We start from the raw sequence: 20,860 nt of genomic DNA on the forward strand, positions 1-20,860 counted from the left end.
TGCCGAGATACAGATGGATTTGTGTTTCCCTTGATGCTTTGTTGATGCCAATAAGACTTAGAGCAGTTTGAGAGGAGTCTCCTACCCCGCTGGTAGGTGTACGTTGTGTCATGGGCTATTGTAGGGAAGCTGCCGAACACAGGTTGTGGCAGGTGCAAACAGCTCAAGTCTCAGCAGGTCAAGAAGACTGAGCTTTGTCTCAAGGTAAGATACTTATTTTGAACTGTAATGTTCTTTCTTTGTTCTGACAGGCGCAGTAAGTACAGTAAGGCTAAGCAAGAGGCAGATGAGGAGAAGCATTTGAACCAAGGTAAAAGGCAGTGGTGCTTGGGTTTTTTGATTTGGTTCGTAAAACATGTCTCATGTTCTGATGCTTGGGGAATAAGGGATGACATTCCTCTTGAGATGAATATGTTTCTGTTTTCCTGTCTTGCAAACATCCTTCTTCAAAACTATGTACTTTAGTAACAGGAAAAGTAGAAGTATCTGAGTAAAAAGTTTTGAGGGAGCAGACAGGAGAAAGGTTCATCAAATTTTTCCACTGTTGCTTTCCCCTGAAAGACATCTGTTCTTGGCCAGTGATATCTAGGCATGATTTTTCCCCACAATACTCTGCTAAAGCAGTTTCTGGATGGGCTGGAGGCAATCCTGCCGGAAAGGGTATATGAACTTTGGTGTGTTTTTTCCAGGACTGAATCCTACCGCTACTTCCATCTCAGTCATCCAGGTACCAAACCTAGGACCTAGGCTCAGAATTTCTTGGCTCACAGAAGGGAAATGGGATGTGTTTTAATCTCACAGGTCCATAGAGAGGCTATTGGCCTGTTAGTGATGGCAGTGATTTGTAAAGCTCATTTATTGGCAAAAGCCTGATTCCTTACATCAATATTGGGAAATATTAAATGTTTATATTAAAAAAAAATTGCATCGGGGGAAAAATACGTTAAGTCCTTCCTTCCTTCATCAGTCATTCCTGGCTTACAGTACATTTTTATTGTACACTCTCTTTGCTGTTGTATATCATTAAGGGTTCAGTCTCATATGTTCTGTGTTCAGCAGCATGTAGATCAGTGACTTCAAATAAAACATTTCTGCCTTGCAGGTGTTAGAACATATGTGGATCCTTTTACATATGAGGATCCAAACCAAGCTGTGAGGGAATTTGCCAAAGAAATTGATGCCTCCTGCATAAAGATTGAAAAAGTTATTGGTGTGGGTAAGTGCCAGGACTTTTGCATTTTTTTCTGTAAATATAGTTTTAAATTTGCTTTTAGGAAACATGGGATCCTATGATTTTTGTATGACAGTTACCCCAAATGAACTGACATAACAGTTTGACAGCACTAGTGCATGCTTCATGTTCATGACCATGGATTCTTGTGCCTTTCTCCTTAAGGGGAATTTGGTGAAGTATGCAGCGGACGTCTCAAAGTACCAGGAAAAAGAGAGATCTGTGTTGCTATCAAGACTCTAAAAGCTGGTTACACTGATAAACAAAGGAGAGACTTCCTGAGTGAGGCCAGCATTATGGGACAATTTGACCACCCCAATATCATCCACTTGGAAGGTGTCGTTACTAAATGTAAGTAGGTCATGTTCATGACAAGGCCAATTTGGAAGTCACTGAGAAATTAAGTCTGTGGTGGTGTGTGCTGTGTTTTTTTTTTCTTTTCTTTTTACCCTCTTTCCTGTGAAATGACAGATGGAACAGATTCACTGATAGCTAATAGGAGGAAATCAGTGCAGGACAAGTCATTAATCTTGTTGTCAGCTATAAATGGGTTTATGGTTTCAACTGATACTCTATCTGTAGGCAGCTTGTACAAGATTTTGTAGGGGGAATTAATACTGCAGGGGTTGGCTTTTTTTTTTCCCCTTCTTGCTATGCCAAGCAGGCATCTTTCACATCTTTTCTAGACTGAGCTGATTGTTACAGGATAGGCAAAAACAGATGGTGAGCAAAGAATTTAAAATGGTTGGGAGAAAAAAAAACAAAACAAAACTACAGTCGTATGTTTAAGGTACAAAGCACAGATGTAAGGAGCAAGCCTTTGAAAAGAAGTAGGCTATTTTAGTGTGAAACTTGCTTATTTGTTTTCTCTGATTTACAGGTGTGATAATTTCACTTTGCAGAATTTACCTGGCTGATCTTTTTGTTTGTTTGGTTTGGTTTTTTTTTAACTCTGTTAGCGTTCACTGTGCCACGAACCCTGCCTTAGAAAGAGAATGACAGCACTCGCTGGATGCTGTTCGTAGGCTAGAACTGAAAAGACACCTGTAAGACAGACGTGCTTGGGTCTGACTTGATAAGGTGACGCTGCAATGGTGTAGTTATTTTCCCTGCTCTGACTGCCCTAGGTAGCATGTTGGCAAAGCCTGGCACTGATCGCTAATCCTAAAAGACCCTTTGGCTGTAGGGGCTCATGCTCAGGGTAGCAAAGAAAGCAGTGATCTTGTGAGCTGCTGTTAAAGGGTGGAATTTGTGAAGCTTACCTTCTGCAGCTGATGGTGTGCATGGTGAACATGAAAACAGGGTATTAATAGCGTAAGGAATTAAAACTAGATATGGTTGCAAAGTTAAAAAGTAAAATATTACTAGAAGAACGAAGTATCTCACAGAGGGTTGTCAAAGCCATCAGTACCACTGAAAAACCCTGTCCTTGAATGTCAGTGGGAGCTGGATGCTTACTCTGCCACTTGTGTTTCTGGAAATCTTACCCTTGCTCATTTTTGTTTCCCTGTCCTAGTCTGCCTTCTGTCACAGTTGTTGAAAACGGCTCATACAGTGTGTCGCTGTTTGCTTTTCAAGACAAATTCCACTAGGGAAAATAGGGGTTTGAACTAATTTTGACCATCGCTTACTGAGGGCCTCCCTCAAAACTGAAATTAAAGGATAATACTCCATTTAAATTTTGCAGGTCTAAGTCTGTCTTTCTCTTTTTGTTGTTATTGTAACAAAGAAAAGGGGGGGTTGTGGTCAGGCCACAGTGTTTGCTACAGACAGTGATTTTTCTAGCACCTCTGTAAAAGAAAGGCAACAGGGGAATCTTTGTGTTGAAATCCCACCGAAGCTGGAAACCCCTGAGCTATTAGAGCTCTAGCAGTTATAAATGACTGTATGCATTTGCATAATGCAGTTGTCACTGAATTAAAATGATTTGAAATTTTCATTGAGGAGGTGGTAGCCTGACCCGAGAATGTTTCATTGCCTGGCTCGCAGTAAGTGATGCTTCCACAGCAAGCCAGCTTGGTTACCTCAGAGCTGGTGTGTTTGGTAAACAGGGCTACTTAAGAAGACATTTGTCTCAATTTCTCCATAGGTTTTCTGAATGCTGTGATAAATGAATGCATTTAATAAACTGAAAATTAAAATGTGAGATAAATAGTGGTGTAGATGGGGGGTTGAGAGAGGCAGCAAAAAACCATGAATACATTATTGGCTGCTAGTCAAGTACTTTAATAATTGACTCACTGATGGTAACTTCTCTTCTCTCTATCCCCCTCCCCTGCTAAAGAAGTGCCTGAGTAATGAAATTACATGTTAATGCACTGAAGGAGTCTCCCTTTCTTCCTTTCTGCGTTGACATAGTATCTTTTGATTGAGGAAGGTTAATTAAAACTCATTTAGCTGTATTTGTTCAGTGGAAGTGTTCCGGTCACAGTTGCAAAGGATAAATGAAACAGTGACTTATGCAGATCTGGTTGGAGTTTTTTCTCTTTCTGCCAAAGAATGCTTGTAAAGGTGAATTTGAGGGAGGACGATTTTTTATCAAATCCCTTTCCTTAAGGGTGCAAGTACTCAGCCAAGGTCACTAAGCTCTTCATCCAGAGCAGTTCACTGTATGGAATACCATTGCTTCTCTGCTGCGTTCATGCAAATGGTAAAGGGTTCAGCTGCCAGATTGGCATTTTGCAGGCATGCCAGTTTGCATGGGACCAAAACAGTAAGAGTTTTGATAACAGTAGGGAAGGGAAGGAGAAGCAGGAATAGTAAAAGTCCTGCAAAGGATAGGTTGGGACTGAAAAGGTGAAATAAGTAACGATGAGTGAAATAAGTGATATTTCGCACATAGATGTTGGCCTAAGTGAAATTTTTGGTACAGTCAGTCCTTATAGCATATTGTTTTCTAATTAAAAAAAAAAAAAGTTTACTTCAAAAGTGGAAATCCCTGACAAACGAAGAGATAAGCATCTTGGTGAAAAATGCACTGAGGTAGAAATGATTAGGGGAACTTTCAATGCTGCAACATTTCATGGTAGGGTAATTTCATAGCTGGTTGTTCTGGAGCAGATATTTGCTGGTGACAGAAGCAAGAAAAAGTTGAGTAGTTCTGATACCTCTGATGCCAAGACAGAATTGAGCTATCTACAGCCTAGGTGACATGTCTATTGAACCATTCTTTCCCCATAATGTTCCCTTATTCAGAGCTGCTCCAGTAAGTACAGAAGCAGAGTTTCTCTGGGACACTGTCTTTTATTCAGGAAGAAACTCTATAGTTCCTGTAGCTAAAGCATAACTGGGAGGAAGGGTTGCCATGCCAGCCTGGTGCTGATCATCAGGTGCTTCCTTGACTTCAGGTGGGCTTAACAGTGCTCATCTTGGGACCGGGCTTTTGCCATTTGACCTTTGATAAGTCACTTCTCTACATCTCCCATTGCTCACTTTTAGAATGGAGACGATATTGGACATATTTATGCAAATATCTAGGTGCTGAATATCCAGCATGATTTAACCCCATGAAATAATTAGTGTTACTTGTATGTACCTAAACGTTTTCAGTTTCAGCATCATATGACTTTGTAAAGCTCTTAAAGACATCATCAAGCATTATTTATGTATTTGCTGTTGTTTAGGCAGGAGAGTGCCTAGAAAGCATCCCTATGTCAGAAACATTACATTACGTTTCTCTTCAGATTGCCCAGCTTGGCTTTCTGTATTGCATCATGGAAAGCTGAGTGCTGCTGAAGCACTATGCCCCACATGTGACACAATTCATTGAATCATTTATCCTGTGGTTGATTTCATGAGGCAAATGGCTTTGGCTCATTTATAAATAACAAGAGACACGGGATACAAATTTGGGATAGAGAAAGTTGAGAGGAACAGCTTGTATTTTGCATTCTTGAATCCAGTTGTCTTGGAATACCTTGTAGCTGCTGACAGCTTCTAACTTGCCTAAAGCGTTGATCTTTCGAAAGAGGCAGAGAGACCAAAGCATTCACAAATTCCATTTTGAAAGAGGAAGGCTTTCTAGTCTGCAAGCAATTTAATTACACTAAAGATTTTTGTCAAGTTTGAACAGATCTTTGTTTCTTAGCTCTCAATTACCAATTCATACATTCCTTAGAGAACAGGAGCCACTTTAGTTAGAGACCTTGTCAATGAGTCAACCAAAGGGTTAACCTTCCAGATGGGGCCCTTTAAATGTTTCTGTCCTATAATATTCCTTCTCTTGCTCCCCACAGCTGAGGCATAAGCTTGGTGCTTTTCAAATTAAATTAGATTGTGTAAGCCAGGTGTCTTGGCAGTAAAATCATGTGCAACCCATTTTTATCCCATTAACATCGGTGTTCATCAAGGAATTGTGTTTTTCTTTATGTGAACTCTAGGTAAACCGGTAATGATCATAACTGAGTACATGGAGAATGGCTCCTTGGATGCCTTCCTCAGGGTAGGTGATTTCTTCATAATAAGCTAAGGAGATTTTATACTGGGAAACATTTTCTGGTTTTCATTCTGGTTCTTTTTTTGCAGAAAGATACTGAAAATTCAGCATTTTTAGAGAAATTACGTTTTTGCTTGGGAAATTCTGTTTTCTGGTGTTGCTCCTATTGAAAACCAGCATAAATATAAAGCAGAAGAATATAGAATAAATGTAATGTTTAAAATGGCAGGGTCTTAAATAATCCATGTTTAATGGGAATAGTTCTGATTTGCTCCATTTTTGAAAGCATCGCAGTGCTATAGACTCATTAAAACCAGATTTATTGCAAACTGGATACTGCATCACTGGAAGCTGTGACAGAACCTCTGGGTTCTTACTTTACTGGTGAATTATAGACACTAGTCAGGAGAGTGAGGAAATAACATTGCATTCTATTTGAGAGAAGATGGGAATCCAGAGATATGCTCTTTGCCAATTTCAGCAATGGTAATAATGTAGCTTTTAGCTTAATGCTCTGTGATTTTCTTCCTTTCCCCATATGCAGAAGAACGATGGCAGATTTACAGTCATCCAGTTGGTGGGGATGCTTCGTGGCATTGGCTCAGGAATGAAGTATCTGTCTGACATGAGCTATGTGCATCGGGATCTAGCTGCTCGAAACATACTAGTCAACAGCAACTTGGTCTGCAAAGTGTCTGACTTCGGCATGTCCCGGGTCCTGGAAGACGACCCTGAAGCAGCTTATACCACACGGGTAAGGAGGGAAAGAAAATGTCCAGTGGGTTTTCTTGCCTACATACTGGTTTTTTCTGACTGTGTGGAAGGTGACAATGGTTTGTTTTAAAATAATCTCAGTCACAAGTGAAAACCTATATCACAATCTAAAAATAAACATTGGCCCAGACTCCATAGCTAGTGTAAGTTGATGTAGTGTATTGCTACATCAGTGGCTACATCGGTATTTCTTCTCTGAGGGTGTGACCCATGTATTCCTCTAGTTCCTTCAGCGTGCTAGAGTGTGTGACAGGAATCTGATGCCAGAAAAGAGAGCTTGGGCTTCTATTCCTTCTGATATCTACAGACATCCATAATGATTTCCAAGTGGCTAGTCCCACTGAGGTTTGATACAGCAAGTGTAGATATGCCACCAAAAAAAAAAAATCCACTTTTGCCCATCACAAAGCGAGTCATAAATTTGACCTAAATAATTTGGACTGGGAAAAGAGTGAGACCTGCATTCCCATTTTTTGTTTCTTGCCCATTTTATCTGTATTTCAGCATCCCACTGTTAACTAATTTTGCTAAAGCCATTTTAATATGCTGCATGTGGAATAGTACTAACACAAGTACTTCTGGCCACAAAACAACATCCTGACCATTACCAGCCTTTGTACCGATACCTCTGTAATTAACATGTGTGTGAAGAAATAAAAGTCAGAGTTTATAAAGTCTCCTTTTTTAATTGCTTATTTTCTTTGTTTTTAAATATCTGCCATTCTCCATCTGTTCTCCCTAGTGCAGAGTTTGTCTGCAGCACTCAGATTTTGCAGTTTAATCCCAACACTCATCCTTTAATGGATTCACAGTTCATTACAGGGAAGGATAGATGCTGGCCAGCCTTGGTATTTCTCGCTCATAAGGGTGGCAAGTGGAAGAAGCAGAAGCAGAGGTCTGAAAAGCTGTATTCAGGGAAATCAAAGTTTAGACAAACACACAAGGGTAAGACAGAAGTGATTGAAAAGCTTCCCTTTGAATTTAGTGAGTGGAGATATAGTATTATGTTTGCTCTCAGGAGTAAACTACAGGGAATCAATGACATTTGCTTTACAGTGCATTGTCTTTATTTGGTATCTGTAATGAAGGATCAGGAAAATTTGGATGAACTCCACTGTACTCAAGCAGCTAAATAAAAAGAGCTTATTGACAATTTTTAGAATGACAACCATGTATAAACAATGTCCATGCATCTGTGTCTGAAAGGAGGAATAGAGCTTTTTCATAACCAGAGATGATGCAGTAGAATACAATTTTTAAAGCATCCTTTTTTAAGAGAATGGTGTGTTCTGCTCCCTGTTAGTAGTATAACTCATTAAAGTGAGAGCATTCTATAGCCACACAAGGTACATACTGCTACAACCTGATTCACAAAGGGCCTGATGCAAAGGCCAAAGAAGCCAGGAGAAGGACCCTGTTTGATTTCACTTGGCTTTGGAACAAGTCCATATTAAACACTTGAGAGAGATATTAGAACAATAAACCATTCAGTATGCATATGCTGCACTCAGTTATGGGTAAAAACTGTCTAGAAGATGGCTGAGAAAAAAACTACCAAAATAAACTTAATCAAAAAAGCATAAAAGAAATGAAAAAACCCTAAAACCTTTGTTCAGCTTAAGTCGTTCCCCAGATGGAACTGCAGGAAAGCAAAAGCTCAATTAAAAACACCTTGCATAATAGCATAAACAAAAGGAGAAATCTCTGGCCTGGGATCACTCAGCTAAGGCAAAATCAGATAAACAGGATGGAGTGAGTTCTTCTTAAAACAGTGCAGGACCTCAATGGCCCAAATCAGATGCCCAAGTGTTTTTATTTGTTTAAAAAGAAGTATTGTAACAAGAGGCAGCTCTCTTCAACAGGCATCAAAAGCAGCCTCATACCGTGGTCTGGTGTTGAACTCCTCCCACAGGGACTGGGAGAGCCCAGAGGCTTGCTTGCCGTCTCACATCTCTGGTAGGATTTGGGATATTGCCCATGGGAAACACCACAGTATTCATAAATCTTCCCAGTTTATCCACTCTTTATTTTACCTTTTTGAAAAGCAAAACTTTTATAATCCCATTTTTCTGAAACAGGCCAAACAGGTCAGACAGGCAAGCAAGGAAATAGTAATTAACAGCATGTACTTATTTGTTTTGTCAACTAAATCTCTAATATATACTTTGTAAAACCCCTGGCTTGTTCTCATGCTTCAGCATAGCCCTGAGCAGAGATCTCTCAGAGGGCTGATGAAAATACATTTAACAATTTACTGGTTTGCCTCCTTGTGACTAAAGAAAACAGATGGGCAGCATTGCCTCCTGGTTGGATCTGACAGTTTTATGGCAAGAAAAAGAGAAAGTGGAAGCCTTTTTAAGAAGGATTCTGATTCTGGAATTGCGTACAGATAACCATTTTGCATTTTTAATGGCAGTGTAGAACAGTGTGAGCCATGCACATTACTGGGTCAGTGACTCACTAGCCTGTGATTTCTTTTATTTGTGACAGGGTGGCAAGATCCCCATCAGGTGGACTGCACCAGAGGCAATTGCCTACCGTAAATTTACATCAGCTAGTGATGTGTGGAGCTATGGCATCGTCATGTGGGAAGTGATGTCCTATGGAGAAAGACCTTACTGGGATATGTCCAATCAAGATGTGAGTCTCCTTCCGAGCTTCCTCTTCCTTTTCTCTCCCTTTCCCCCCACGCCTTTGTCTTTGTCCTTAGATGTCTGCTGATGTGTTTCTGTGTCAATTGCTATATGGTTAGAAGACATTTACTCCCAAGTTTTTAAAAGGATATCATGGGTCGTAGATTCCTGTTTTGTCAGGGACCATCTCTGGAACTAAGACTTCCTTAAATACTTCAAGCCTGTTCTCTGGTCAGGGAATAGGGGATTCTCAAGTTAGGGTCTATAACTTGTGTAACTTGTGCATGTTTGGTTTTTTTTTTTTTTTTTTAATTTTAGGAAAAATATTATAAGCAATTAACGTAAGAAAGAAGAATGGAGGAAAGGGAAGCGAATATAGTTAAACTGTCAGACTGTAATACCGTCAAGAGAGGGAAGATTTGAATGTTGATATTAAATCTCAACTTTATTGAAAGTCTTTAAGAAAAAACGCTTGAATTTAATGGGGCTTCCTATTAGGAGTTAATTCTTCAAGCCCCAGTATGCTTGTAATTCTTCCAGAGGATTTTATTTCTTGTAGCGTATCTAAAACAACACATAATGAAATCCAATTCTGATTATCAGTCAGAGCATCCTTGTGACAATTGCATAGCTGCCCCCCGAGGACATTAAAAAGCCGCTTCCTAAATGACCATTCTTAAATTATGCATGTCCTGTTTAACCGTACCATCTGGACTACTTCAGTGTATTCCAAGAGGGAGCATGCACAATGGCTGCTAGTCCAGAAGAGTGTTTAATAATAATGCTAATAAGAGCTTTTGGTAATAGAATTTTTATTAAATGAAAAAAAAAATCCCAGTGAAAATGAGGCATAGATTATCCATAATTCTTTTCCCAGGGGATTTACAAACATGTAAAGGAAGAAGAAAACGTTAATCTGAATATATGGTCATGGGAGTGGTTAAGTCATTTTACAAGTCATCTGCTTTCTTATGTAGAGCTGAATATTTTCAAAGACTGTCTAGATGCGGATGGCATTTAATCTAAACGGGATATAATTTTAATTTCCTTCTGATGTGAAATGTCTCTTCTGGCACCCAATCTTGCCTTCCTTTGCTAACAGGAAGTCATCAAGACTTAGCAAGAAAATAAAACACCAGATGTGTCTTAGTTATATCAGGCATGTCTACACAGCACAGTGGAGCTCAATGCAACAAACGCAGAGCTAGCATATTAGGCTGCTATACACTGCTAATGTGCGGTGCTAGACCACGTTGAAAAGCTGTCTTGAACATGACAGTGAAAGCCAATATTACTGTCTTTGCATCCTCTTTTTAGTACATGGCGTAGACATACCATTTTCTTCTTAACGAAGGTGAGAGCAGTGTTTTTCACAACACAGCAGAATTGGATTTCAAATTATTCTCAGTGTCTGTTGAATCAAGAGAAATCAAAAGGATCTTCCTACTTTCTGGAGTAGTGAGAGCCAGTTTGTTTGTGGTCACTGAATAGCTGCTAATAGTGCAAGCATATCCCTCACCCTGTCCTCCCAGTGGATTTTAGCCACTAATTGGACAAGACCAGAATGAGGGAATTTAGTGCAATTCAGTCTCTGTGCACTCCTGCTCTCTAGTCTCATGGTGAATCCTGCCAGCAAAGTCATATCAATTAATTAAGATCTGAAGGCTTGGGTCACGTCCCTGTTGTATCAGAATTGAGTCCTGGTCACGTCCCGTTCTCCTGAGAGAGCTAAGAAGCCATCAGAGTACTGAGCTCTGGAGCCCTTTTTGGAGGGTTTGAAACTACTTCAGCTTGTGAGTTTTTCTGGTTTCTATTAAATATGAAATGCATACTTAAGCTGCTGCATTGGACTTTTGTAACCTTCTTGATTAAGCTGCACAAAAGGGTTCCCATCTCTGCATTTCTTAGTTCAGAGCATACAGTGGTGAGAGAACAAGTTTTCTACAAGGTCTGTATAACTGACAGAGATGAGCTAGCCCAGGAGGAGAGGGAGGAGGGGGTGATCTGCTGTACCCTAAAAATGATGGGGAAAATTTCTTCTTCAACATATCGCACCCAAAACTGACAGATATTAAAGATTTGCTGTAGAGCTGCTGCTTCTCCAACCCTCTGTCCAGCGAGGATAGTTGCTTAATTCTAACCTGGGCTATTTTGTCATCCCTGTATTCCATGTGCTCTTTTGTGATACATTGCCTTTCTGTATCTAATGTCTGCCTTGGATGCTGTACCCTTTTAGTTTTGAATTGCTGAGGAGAAATGACAGTTCTGAGACCACCAACTGCCTGAGTCTGAGTGCAATTTTCCATGTTGTTTCACTTAACTGTGTATTTGTTTCCATACTTTGGATCGCCCTAGGATAAATGATACTCAGCTGGTAGATGTGAGTAGTGTCTGATGTTCTCTAATGTCTTCCTAATTGTGCCATTTATAGGTTATTAAAGCCATTGAAGAAGGGTATCGGCTGCCACCCCCGATGGACTGCCCCATTGCTCTCCATCAGCTGATGTTAGATTGCTGGCAGAAGGAACGCAGTGACAGGCCTAAATTTGGACAGATCGTCAACATGCTGGACAAACTCATCCGCAACCCCAACAGCCTGAAGAGGACAGGCAGCGAGAGCTCCAGGTCAGCTGTGCTTTTGTAATGGTGATGTACGAGGGAGCACAGTGGAGATGACAGGCAAAACTGCAAGTCACCTAAACCTCTGCACTGGGATTAAAGCGTGCTCTGTAGCTCTGCAGAGCCAGACTGTACAGCAGACATTGCACCATGCATGAGAGTCAAGGGGTCGTGCTGGCACGCTGTTGAACCCTGCTGGGCACCCCAGACTCTCCTAGCTCTGTGAGAAGGAAAACCAAATGAGCAGAGCTGTTGCTGTATCACACCAACGCTGACCAGTTTTATAGCACAGTCTTAAGCACATCCTGAAAAAGTTCTGATGCAGGCAAGCTCTGTTTGAAGACAAAGTTTCCTGCATCTTTTCCCTCTCCCCCCTAGTGAAAGGACTTGAACGGGTAGCCTTAATGCAGTGTAGCTAACAGGAGTGATGTGGTTTTCTGCAGGAAAAGTACCTCATCAAGTTTTATAAACCCTAGATTTGTGTAGGATTTGCAAATGAGCGTTACGGCATTACAGCCAACGCCTTGCGGGCATTGGGAAGGTGTGGATTAATTTTTATGTGAATTTGAATTTAATTTTGTGGAAAGCCAGTTTCATGTCTCCACCGATCCCGCATTACATTTGTGTTTTGTTTTGTTTGCTAAGCATGGTATAGCTGGTACGTGCAAAAGAAGCGCAGTAGGAAGGAAACTCCCAGAGTTGTAGGGTAAAACCAAAATATCTTTGTTGGGACAGATCAGCAGTTTGTTTAAGCTGGTGAAACACTGCTGAAGTAATAGGAACTTTACTAATTTACACCAGGTTTGTTGTGTTTTTTTCAAATGTCTTCACTTTGTCAGGTAAATTCGGTTACAGCAAATATGGAAAAGAAGCTTAAAAGAAACAAAATGAGGAAGATAACGGGAAAATATTTTTCAGTAGAAGGGAAGGTGCAAAAATATCCATTGGGCAATACAAAATTAAGTTTCTTGAATCAGCGAAGGAGTAACAGAGGTTCTGTTTCGGCCTCCAACAGAGCAACATCCTGGAAAAAGCTATTTTTGTTTTAAAACTTGTAGGTCCCTTTGTGACTCTTACTTACAATATACATTATCAGAAGAGGGATTATTAACCCTGTGAGGCCACTATCATCACGTATCCTCCAGATTGCCCTAATTGCATTGGTAGCCTGGCAAAAATGTATCCACCCTTGAGGCTTAAATAATTTACATGGTGAGGATCACAGTATGATCTGCTGTAATAATTTGATTTGAGAATCACAGCATGAACTCCTCCATTTTGCTTTCTTTCCAATTTACAGGTGCTTTTTGAAAAAATATAGATTTTACAGAAGTTAATAGCCTGTTCAAGGTCATTGTGTGTGTGTGTGTGTGTATGTAAGTTAATAGCCTTGTCAAGGTCATTTCATGTTCATGGCTATTTATAGATCTTTATTTTTCTTCTCTTTGGAACATGAATTTCAAATATGCATATAACATTAATATATTATATGACTTTATATGTGAAGCATAATTGTGTGTAATTAGGTTGCCATCATTGGTCTTGTGTTAGATAATACAGCAGAAGAGTTGTACCAAGTATTACCAGCGTGTACTCAGTGCTTTAGGCAAGACATAACTGCTATTGCACACCTAATCTTTGGTGATGTGCATGTTCAGTTAAATTGCTAAATGATAGTTGGTTTGTTTAGATAGATAGTAGTAATTTATAATGGTTTAATGAAACTGTGATTTACGATATACACAAAATAATAATGAGATTTATTAATAAGAGAAGCAAATTTTGTAAAAATAATTATTCGCAAAATTGTGCAAGGGAGAATGAGAAGCACATTCCACAGTGCAAACAAAGATCAAAGCTTGCATGATTCCCACCACTCCTGGCACACGCGCTGGTCAGGAATGGATTGATTAAAGAGGGGATTAACTCCCTGCGGTCCTCAGTTTGATTGAATGCACTGAGCTTGCCTGCGAACCTGGCTAGAAACAGAATTTATCTGAACCCGCCCTCCAAACCAGTCTGGCAGGTTGTGAGCTCCCAGTTCCTTTGTGCATACTTCAGTAGTGTTTCTATAGTTGCTGAGCTGAGGTCTGACACATGCAGGACTGGCAAGGTCTTGCATTGCTGCCTGTGAGATACAGACCCAGTAGGCTGAATGCCTTCCAGCATTGCCATCTTCTTTGGGTTTTGAAGTAAAAGCATTTTCTATGAAATTGGTTGCATCTGAGGTAGAAATTGTAAGCAGCATTGTGGTTCAAATTAGATCTGAAAGCAAAAATAGAAACCTAAGGTCAAATTCATTCTTAGCAAAAAATGGCCTATTACTTTGCATTTTGTTAAGTTTCTTGCACTGATCTACGCTGCTGTGCAGAGAGCCACCAGTTTTGCTGGGCGCAACATCTTGCTCCTACTTTCCCTAATCATTGAGGAAAATTGTTGCGGAGACCAAACTTTGGTTTGCGATTTGTGATCCAGCTGACACCATTTCTCTTTCCCTTCACTGTTTGGCATCCAGACCTAGCACAGCCCTGCTGGATCCCAGCTCCCCTGAGTTCTCGGCGGTTGTTTCTGTCGGTGACTGGCTCCAAGCCATTAAAATGGAGCGATACAAGGATAACTTCACAGCTGCTGGCTATACCACCCTAGAGGCTGTGGTGCATATGAACCAGGAGTAAGTAGTCAGCGATATAGCAAAAAACCTGGTAAATCTGGATTTAATCGGCTTCTTTTGCTTTGTGCTGCATATCTTTACCCTCATTAAAGGAATGGAATGCCTTTCATTTGGATGGAGGATAACTTTAAAATGCCTCCACAATGTCTTCACTTATTTAATTAAACATTTCTGTACATCTGCCTTGCTTTTGCTATGTTGCTTGCGGTTGACTCTTAATATTTTTCACTGCACCAGCATCTGATCCACAGTTCTCAGCCCCCTGCTTCTTCTCTTGCTTTTCACAGTGACCTGGCAAGGATCGGGATCACTGCCATCGCGCACCAGAACAAGATCTTGAGCAGCGTTCAAGCAATGCGCACCCAAATGCAACAGATGCATGGCAGGATGGTTCCCGTCTGAGCCAGTACTGAATAAACTCAAAACTCTTGAAATTAGTTTACCTCATCCATGCACTTTAATTGAAGAACTGCACTTTTTTTACTTCGTCTCCTCGCCCGTCGAAATAAAGATCTGCAGCATTGCTTGATGTACAGATTGCGGAAACCGAGCGTGTGTGTTGGGAGGGGGGCCTCCAGAAATGACAAGCCGTCATTTTAAACCAGACCTGGAACAAATTGTTTCTTGGAACATACTTCTCTGTTGATCAATGATATGTAAAATACATGTATCTATATAAATATAAAGTCACATTCAAGTTTTGATGCTATGTTTGCTGCCAGATACTGTGCTTAAAAAAAAACAAAATTACTTTCCTTCTCCCTGTGACCTGTAGGATTACAACCATAGTGTTTTATTTGTGGGTGAAGCCACCGTTGTGCATCTTTCACTGGAATGAAGAATCTGCCCTAGGATATTTTTTGCAGACTTGAAGCATCACTAATACCTTGCAGAAACCTCAGTGAGAATATCATTTGGTTAATCAGTGCCTGCTGATTAGCGATCTACTCATTTACGGGCTTGAGACATAAAATGACCCACCTCACGGATTACTGGGCGAAACTGGACTTCTGGGGCGATTATTGGCTGCTGTTGTGCCGTGCTGAAGCCTACCACTTAAAGACATTTTGTGAACATCTTGCCAGTAGTCAGCTGTGACAATCGTGGCTGTGGAGCTTTCAGACTTCTTTTCTCTTTCAAGAAGTGATTCCTTTTGCCACACGGAGAAGGTCAGTGGAAGTACAGTGTCCAACATGTTCATGGTGCTTTGTTTCTTAAGCTGTGCTAGGATTTCATTACTGTTGGGGAAAGAAAAAAAAAAAAAGTGCTGTGGTATGTATTATCTGGGGTTCCCAGCTCGTTTGTGTGAACCTGTGCTGGTTTCCCAGACTAATTGCTTAGTGTTTCCCATTGTTTACTCTATTTGATGAGAGTGAAAATTGCACTGTTTCTTAACCTGGTCTTGCTCTCAAGCTGTTGCATGTTAGGATGTGCAGACAAGGTGCAGGAGTACGTCTTGGGGCTCACTCAGTTCAGTGCTAAGAGCTTGACCCCACTTTGCATTGAGACCAGTGGGGATGCCCTTATTTTTGGGGTGGAAAAACCCACACATACTGATCCCGTAGAAAGTAAGAATAACCTTGTAAAGTACAGATACTTGTAAATGCACCAAGAAGAACCAAGGACTTTTCCTGCCCTCTCATGGACTACAGTAGAAGCAATATTTGTGTTTTAGAACGATCAGTCTCAGTTGCTGTGTCAGTGGTTTTATGGGAGGGGGAGCAGAAGGAAATGGGGTTGTTCATGCAGCCTTCTTGGTTTTGCACAGTTTGGGTGTCAGGCATGGTGATAGCTCTATGTTATGCAGCAGCGTTACACTTCAGACATGGCGATCCAGTCTCATCAGCTGTGGGAACCAAATTTCACTTTTGAAACCAGCCCCATAGGCTGGATTATCAAGGCAACTGTGGGTTTGAGTGCCAGGTGTAGGCTGCATGGCTAAGGTCTAAGTGCCCCTCTGCAAGTATGGCAAACAAGATGGAGCATGACCTGCTTGAAAAGCTGCCTTCCAACTCCTCTAAGAAATAGATGGAAGGTTGAGTGAGTGGAACCATCCCCTGGGTTGCTAGGTGGAGGTGACTGCTGTAGGAAAGTGGTTGTCCTCATTAGGTCACATAGGATAAAGCTTTATCTGGTAAAGCTCTGAACACATTTAGTCTTAAATTTTATTTATATTAAAGCTTTTACTGCTCTTTTTGAATAGAGTGTATAAGTTAGATTCCTTTTAAAGTCCTTTCGAGGACCAAAGTGATGAGATGACCTTAGAAAAGAGACAGGATCAGGCCCACTTACACTGTGCTTGGTGGGAGGGCGATTTTCATGACACATCCTCTAGAATAGAGATTGTGTTTCAGCTGTGCCAGGCACAGTGTCAGAAAGATGAGATTTATATTTTGATGGTGCTAAGACTGGTTCTTTGGTCTGTAATATTTTGGTCCCACTCTGCACCTGACAGCAAATTCAGAAACAATTTAGTGGCTTTATATGTCAGATTTTTTCAATAATTACATTTATTCTAAATCCAAACCAGCTCACTCAGTTGGACAAGTCACACTTACTGTATTGTCACTCACATCACTTTTTGTCACTTTTAACAATAACTTGCTGATTTTAACCACTAACTCTCCCTCACCCCCAACTTTCTCGGAAAACAACTTGTTCAGAATATGCGATGCTAAATTTGGATCCTGTCAAGTCATGACAGCTAGTAAAAACTGTTCTGCAGTATTACTTATAAAAGCTTTTCCATTTCAAGAAATTTAAGATTTCTTTTAAAAAACTATTTAAACCAGCATGTTTTAATGTCATTTTGCCAGGCAACGTAAGAAGTGGTTACTCATTTTAAAGACCTGACGCTTGTACTTTCAGCAGCAAAAATTCTTTTGCTTAAGTGTAGAGACACTTTTAAATTTCCTCTTGCTGTAAATCTATTGCATTCTGTTGAGATCGTCTTTTTACGTAAAAAACAAAATACACCCAATTTTCTGGCCAGTTTGTAAAATTGCTTTCTTGGAGTCTGGTAACAGTAATTCAAAACACTCCAATATTTTCCACACAAAATGAAAAATGGTGTCCCTATAGAGCGAAAACTGTGAAGGCAGCTCAGATGCCAGGTTTTCAGAACGGCCATTGATGGTTGTGTTCTCCGTGATAAAATATGGCCAGTGAGGGGGCATCCACGTGAATGTGATTTTAGCTGGAGGAGAGCAGATTAAAAAAAATTGGCAGCACATATAAATATATAGAGAGAGATTACATATCTGTTTATAAGAATGGAAGCAAGACTTTGAAATAGTGTGAGGGAAAGAAAAGAAAGAAAAGGGACAAGGAAGACAAAGGGTTCTCACCCTTTGAGAACTGCTGGTTGTATTTGTCTCACTGGCCCAAGACGGCTGAACCAGCCAGCGAGAGCATGGCAACGCGCTGCAGCCTCCTGCGTTTGCTGTTCAGCCACTCTTTTCTGGGGGAATTGCATCTCTTCCTACTTTCTCCTCTGTCCTTTAGGAAATCCTTTTCCCCTCTCTGGGGAGAGGCTTAATTCCATGAGCCTGCTGCCATGTCACCTCTTCACCGGGGCAGAGATGTGTTCAGGTCTTTTCCTTTCATGTGAATCAGCAATTGCAGCAGCCAAGGAGGGGCTGGCTACATGCAGCAGTGCTTCTACTGGGAGATCTAAGAGGAGGCATTTGGGCAGGTGTGCGTTTCTGTCTCATTGCATGTTGTTTAATGTGTTTTCTTTTTGTACAGGGCAATTAGATTTTGCTTTCATGGCCTCATAGCCCGTCCTATTGATCATATTGACCGTGGAGGAACATAGACTAGGCATGAAGCCTTCTGGATCCACAGTTGCGTCTTCCATAGCACTGATTCTGGAAAACACATGCTGAACAGTCATCGGTCCCTGAAGAGAGTGTGACTTCTACTTTCTCTTTTTTTTTCATGCCACTCACTCTGGTTTTTTTCTTCACTGAGAGTTAACTAACTCATTGAAACTCAGCACCCAGTTGTCACTTGAGGAATGTACTGTGTCAGAGCCCTGCAGACTTCTGGATATTTTTTTTTCTCCCCTTCTGCTTTCTCTTCCTACCTTCGGTTTTATTTATATATTTTGTTATTTTGTCTACTCATCCCCCTGGCTGTCACTGCTGCATCTTGGACAAATGCAGATGATGGAGCACTACACATCTTACCATGGACGCCAGGCCAGGTGCCGCAGCAAAGAACTCCGTTCCTGTGAGCTGCCTATATACATTGCTGAAGTGACATTTTACACAAAACGTGCCATTGCAGTGATATAAATATATTTTTTGTCTTGAATGGCTAATGGATTATTATCTCCTCTGAAAGGTGCGTACGTGTGCTTGTGTGCGTGTGTGTGTGTGCGTGCGAGTCACCTTGTGTGTAGAACTGCTTGTGAATGTGCCGAAAACATCTCTGGAAGCGCAGGAGTCCCCTGTCGTATGAGAGCAGGCAAATAGCTCGTGTCTGCAATGGTAGGAAGAACACACACATTAAAAAATGTTTAAATTTCTGTATCTATAAGTGTATTTTTTAGCTGCCACACTAACCTTAATGAGTTGTTCTACAGCCTGAAATGGGCAATTTTGAGTTAGTTTTGGAGTTGTGGATTGCGGGATCCATAAGGGTGCTAAAGATTTTCATAAGTGTTGTTTATTTGTACTAATGCCCTGTTCATGATCAAGACCGACCAGTTTCTCAATGGCAAGGTGATGGAGGCAACAGCTGCATATCCATCCACTGGTAACCCTGAACTGAATTCTTAAGTAGCCTTTTTTATCTGCAAAAATAGGATTTTAAAGACTTGTTGAATGCGAACAAATATATGCAATTCTTCATTCACAGAAGCACCTTGCTCTGTGTGCAAGCTGTGAAAACTTGTAACATAATAATCAAAACACTTCATTTGCTCCCAGCGCAGTTAAGGAACAAAAATGCGACAAGACCTGTAAGGTTACAGTAGCTAGCAAGAGAGTTGTGAAATGTGTCCTGTTCCTTGTGCAGGCGATGAAGAGCTGGTGAAGTGCAGTAGAAGGCACTCTTTCTTCCGTGGCCCGAGGAACAGTGCTGCAACTTACTGGTACTACCTAGAGAAGCTTTTTGTGTTTGGAGAATTCACTGTTAACGTAGTATAAGCTAGTCTGAGTGGAGCTGTGTGCTAGAGCCCAGGGAACGTACGGCTGCTGGGTATTTGGAGTGGGGCAGGTCATGCTCCCCGCTTGCTTCCTGGCCGCGGGGGGCTGGCGTCTGCCGCGGTACCCACTGCAGCACACCAAACTGCCACAGGACAGGGCATCGCTCCAGCAGTCGCGGGGGAGGCTGGATGCGCTGCGTTAAAAGAGAGCACAGCCTTGACCAGGGCCGTAAAGTGGCGTCCCAAAGTTGCTCCTGCTTCCTCCTCTTTTCCCTCCTCACTCACCCTCTGAGTCTATCGTTAACCGTAATTCTGCCTGCTCTGGCTCTGGCGGAGGAGGAGCGGCAGGTCTGTGGAAGGGAAGTGAGGGCATCCGCGCTGTTGGCAGAGGCCGGGCATGGTCAGGGCACCGGGAGGTGCCAACTGCGGTGGCTGCTCCGGATGGAGCTGGGGGCGAAAGAAAAGCGAGTGCTGTGGCACTGCCGCTCGTTTCAAAGAGGTCATCACCAGGACTGTCTCGCATGATCAGCCTCTGTTAAGAAATTGTCCTGCTCACACACCACTGGTTGATGTTTGTCCGGGTTTCTTGCTGTACTAATTTTGTGATGGATCTTATGTATTAAAAATATATATGTATAAAATACAAAAGGCTGGTAAGTAACCAGTAAACAGGACTTAAAAAGCAGTATTTTTCTTTTACGTGACATTTTCATAACCAGAAGAAAAAAAATCTGAAATACTAATCAGACGAATAAAAAGAGAGTGCATTTATTTTTTTGTATCACTGCAAGTATGTTGGAATATGCAAGGACTGTGGTTAAAATTAGAATGTATAAGGCATATTATAATTTAGTTCATACTGAAAAAATCTAACAGCATTTCTTGGTTCGTGCATTTGAACGATCTCTGGGTTAGATATATAGATTTTTCTATTTTGTTTTAATTTGTAATTTTTTTCCCCCTCCATGAATTTTAGGTACACATAACTTATGTCATTTATTTATGGTCTTTTATACCTAGTTTGTAAAATTGTAAAATAGCAAACAATGCAAACATTTGCATTTGAAAACAATAAAGTAGTTGCTGTACAAACATGAAATGGACTATTTCTAATTATTGCATGGTTTTTTTAATTTAGCATTTATCCACAACAGGTACGAATACAGAACTCGGAGTAATAATCCTGGCGTTTGCCCCAAAGGGACAGTCCCTTCAGTAGATTTCACAGGAACGCAGTCCTGAAGTTCATTTAAACTGCGTAACTCCCATGTGTACCTTAAAGCACGTTACTTTTTCTTGTTACCATCCCGGATTGTGTGGTGTGCTGAATATTTGTAACGTGGGA

General features: G+C 41.0%; 1 protein-coding gene across 1 annotated transcript in view; it reads left to right on the plus strand.

The window, feature by feature from the left end:
• EPHA4 (EPH receptor A4) overlaps positions 1-20,614 on the plus strand; it is a 108,770-nt gene extending 88,156 nt beyond the window's left edge. The window contains exons 9-18 of the mRNA XM_030028560.1: positions 252-310; positions 1,103-1,216; positions 1,397-1,582; positions 5,611-5,672; positions 6,211-6,420; positions 8,931-9,080; positions 11,505-11,698; positions 14,208-14,363; positions 14,651-15,532; positions 18,111-20,614. Coding sequence (XP_029884420.1) covers positions 252-310; positions 1,103-1,216; positions 1,397-1,582; positions 5,611-5,672; positions 6,211-6,420; positions 8,931-9,080; positions 11,505-11,698; positions 14,208-14,363; positions 14,651-14,765 — 1,246 coding nt within the window. The 3' untranslated portion in view covers positions 14,766-15,532; positions 18,111-20,614. The remainder of the gene's footprint in view (positions 1-251; positions 311-1,102; positions 1,217-1,396; positions 1,583-5,610; positions 5,673-6,210; positions 6,421-8,930; positions 9,081-11,504; positions 11,699-14,207; positions 14,364-14,650; positions 15,533-18,110) is intronic.
• The last annotated feature ends 246 nt before the right edge of the window (positions 20,615-20,860 follow it).

The sequence above is a fragment of the Aquila chrysaetos genome, chromosome 10 (assembly GCF_900496995.4).
Source record: "Aquila chrysaetos chrysaetos chromosome 10, bAquChr1.4, whole genome shotgun sequence".
NCBI classification, from domain to species: Eukaryota; Metazoa; Chordata; class Aves; order Accipitriformes; family Accipitridae; genus Aquila; species Aquila chrysaetos.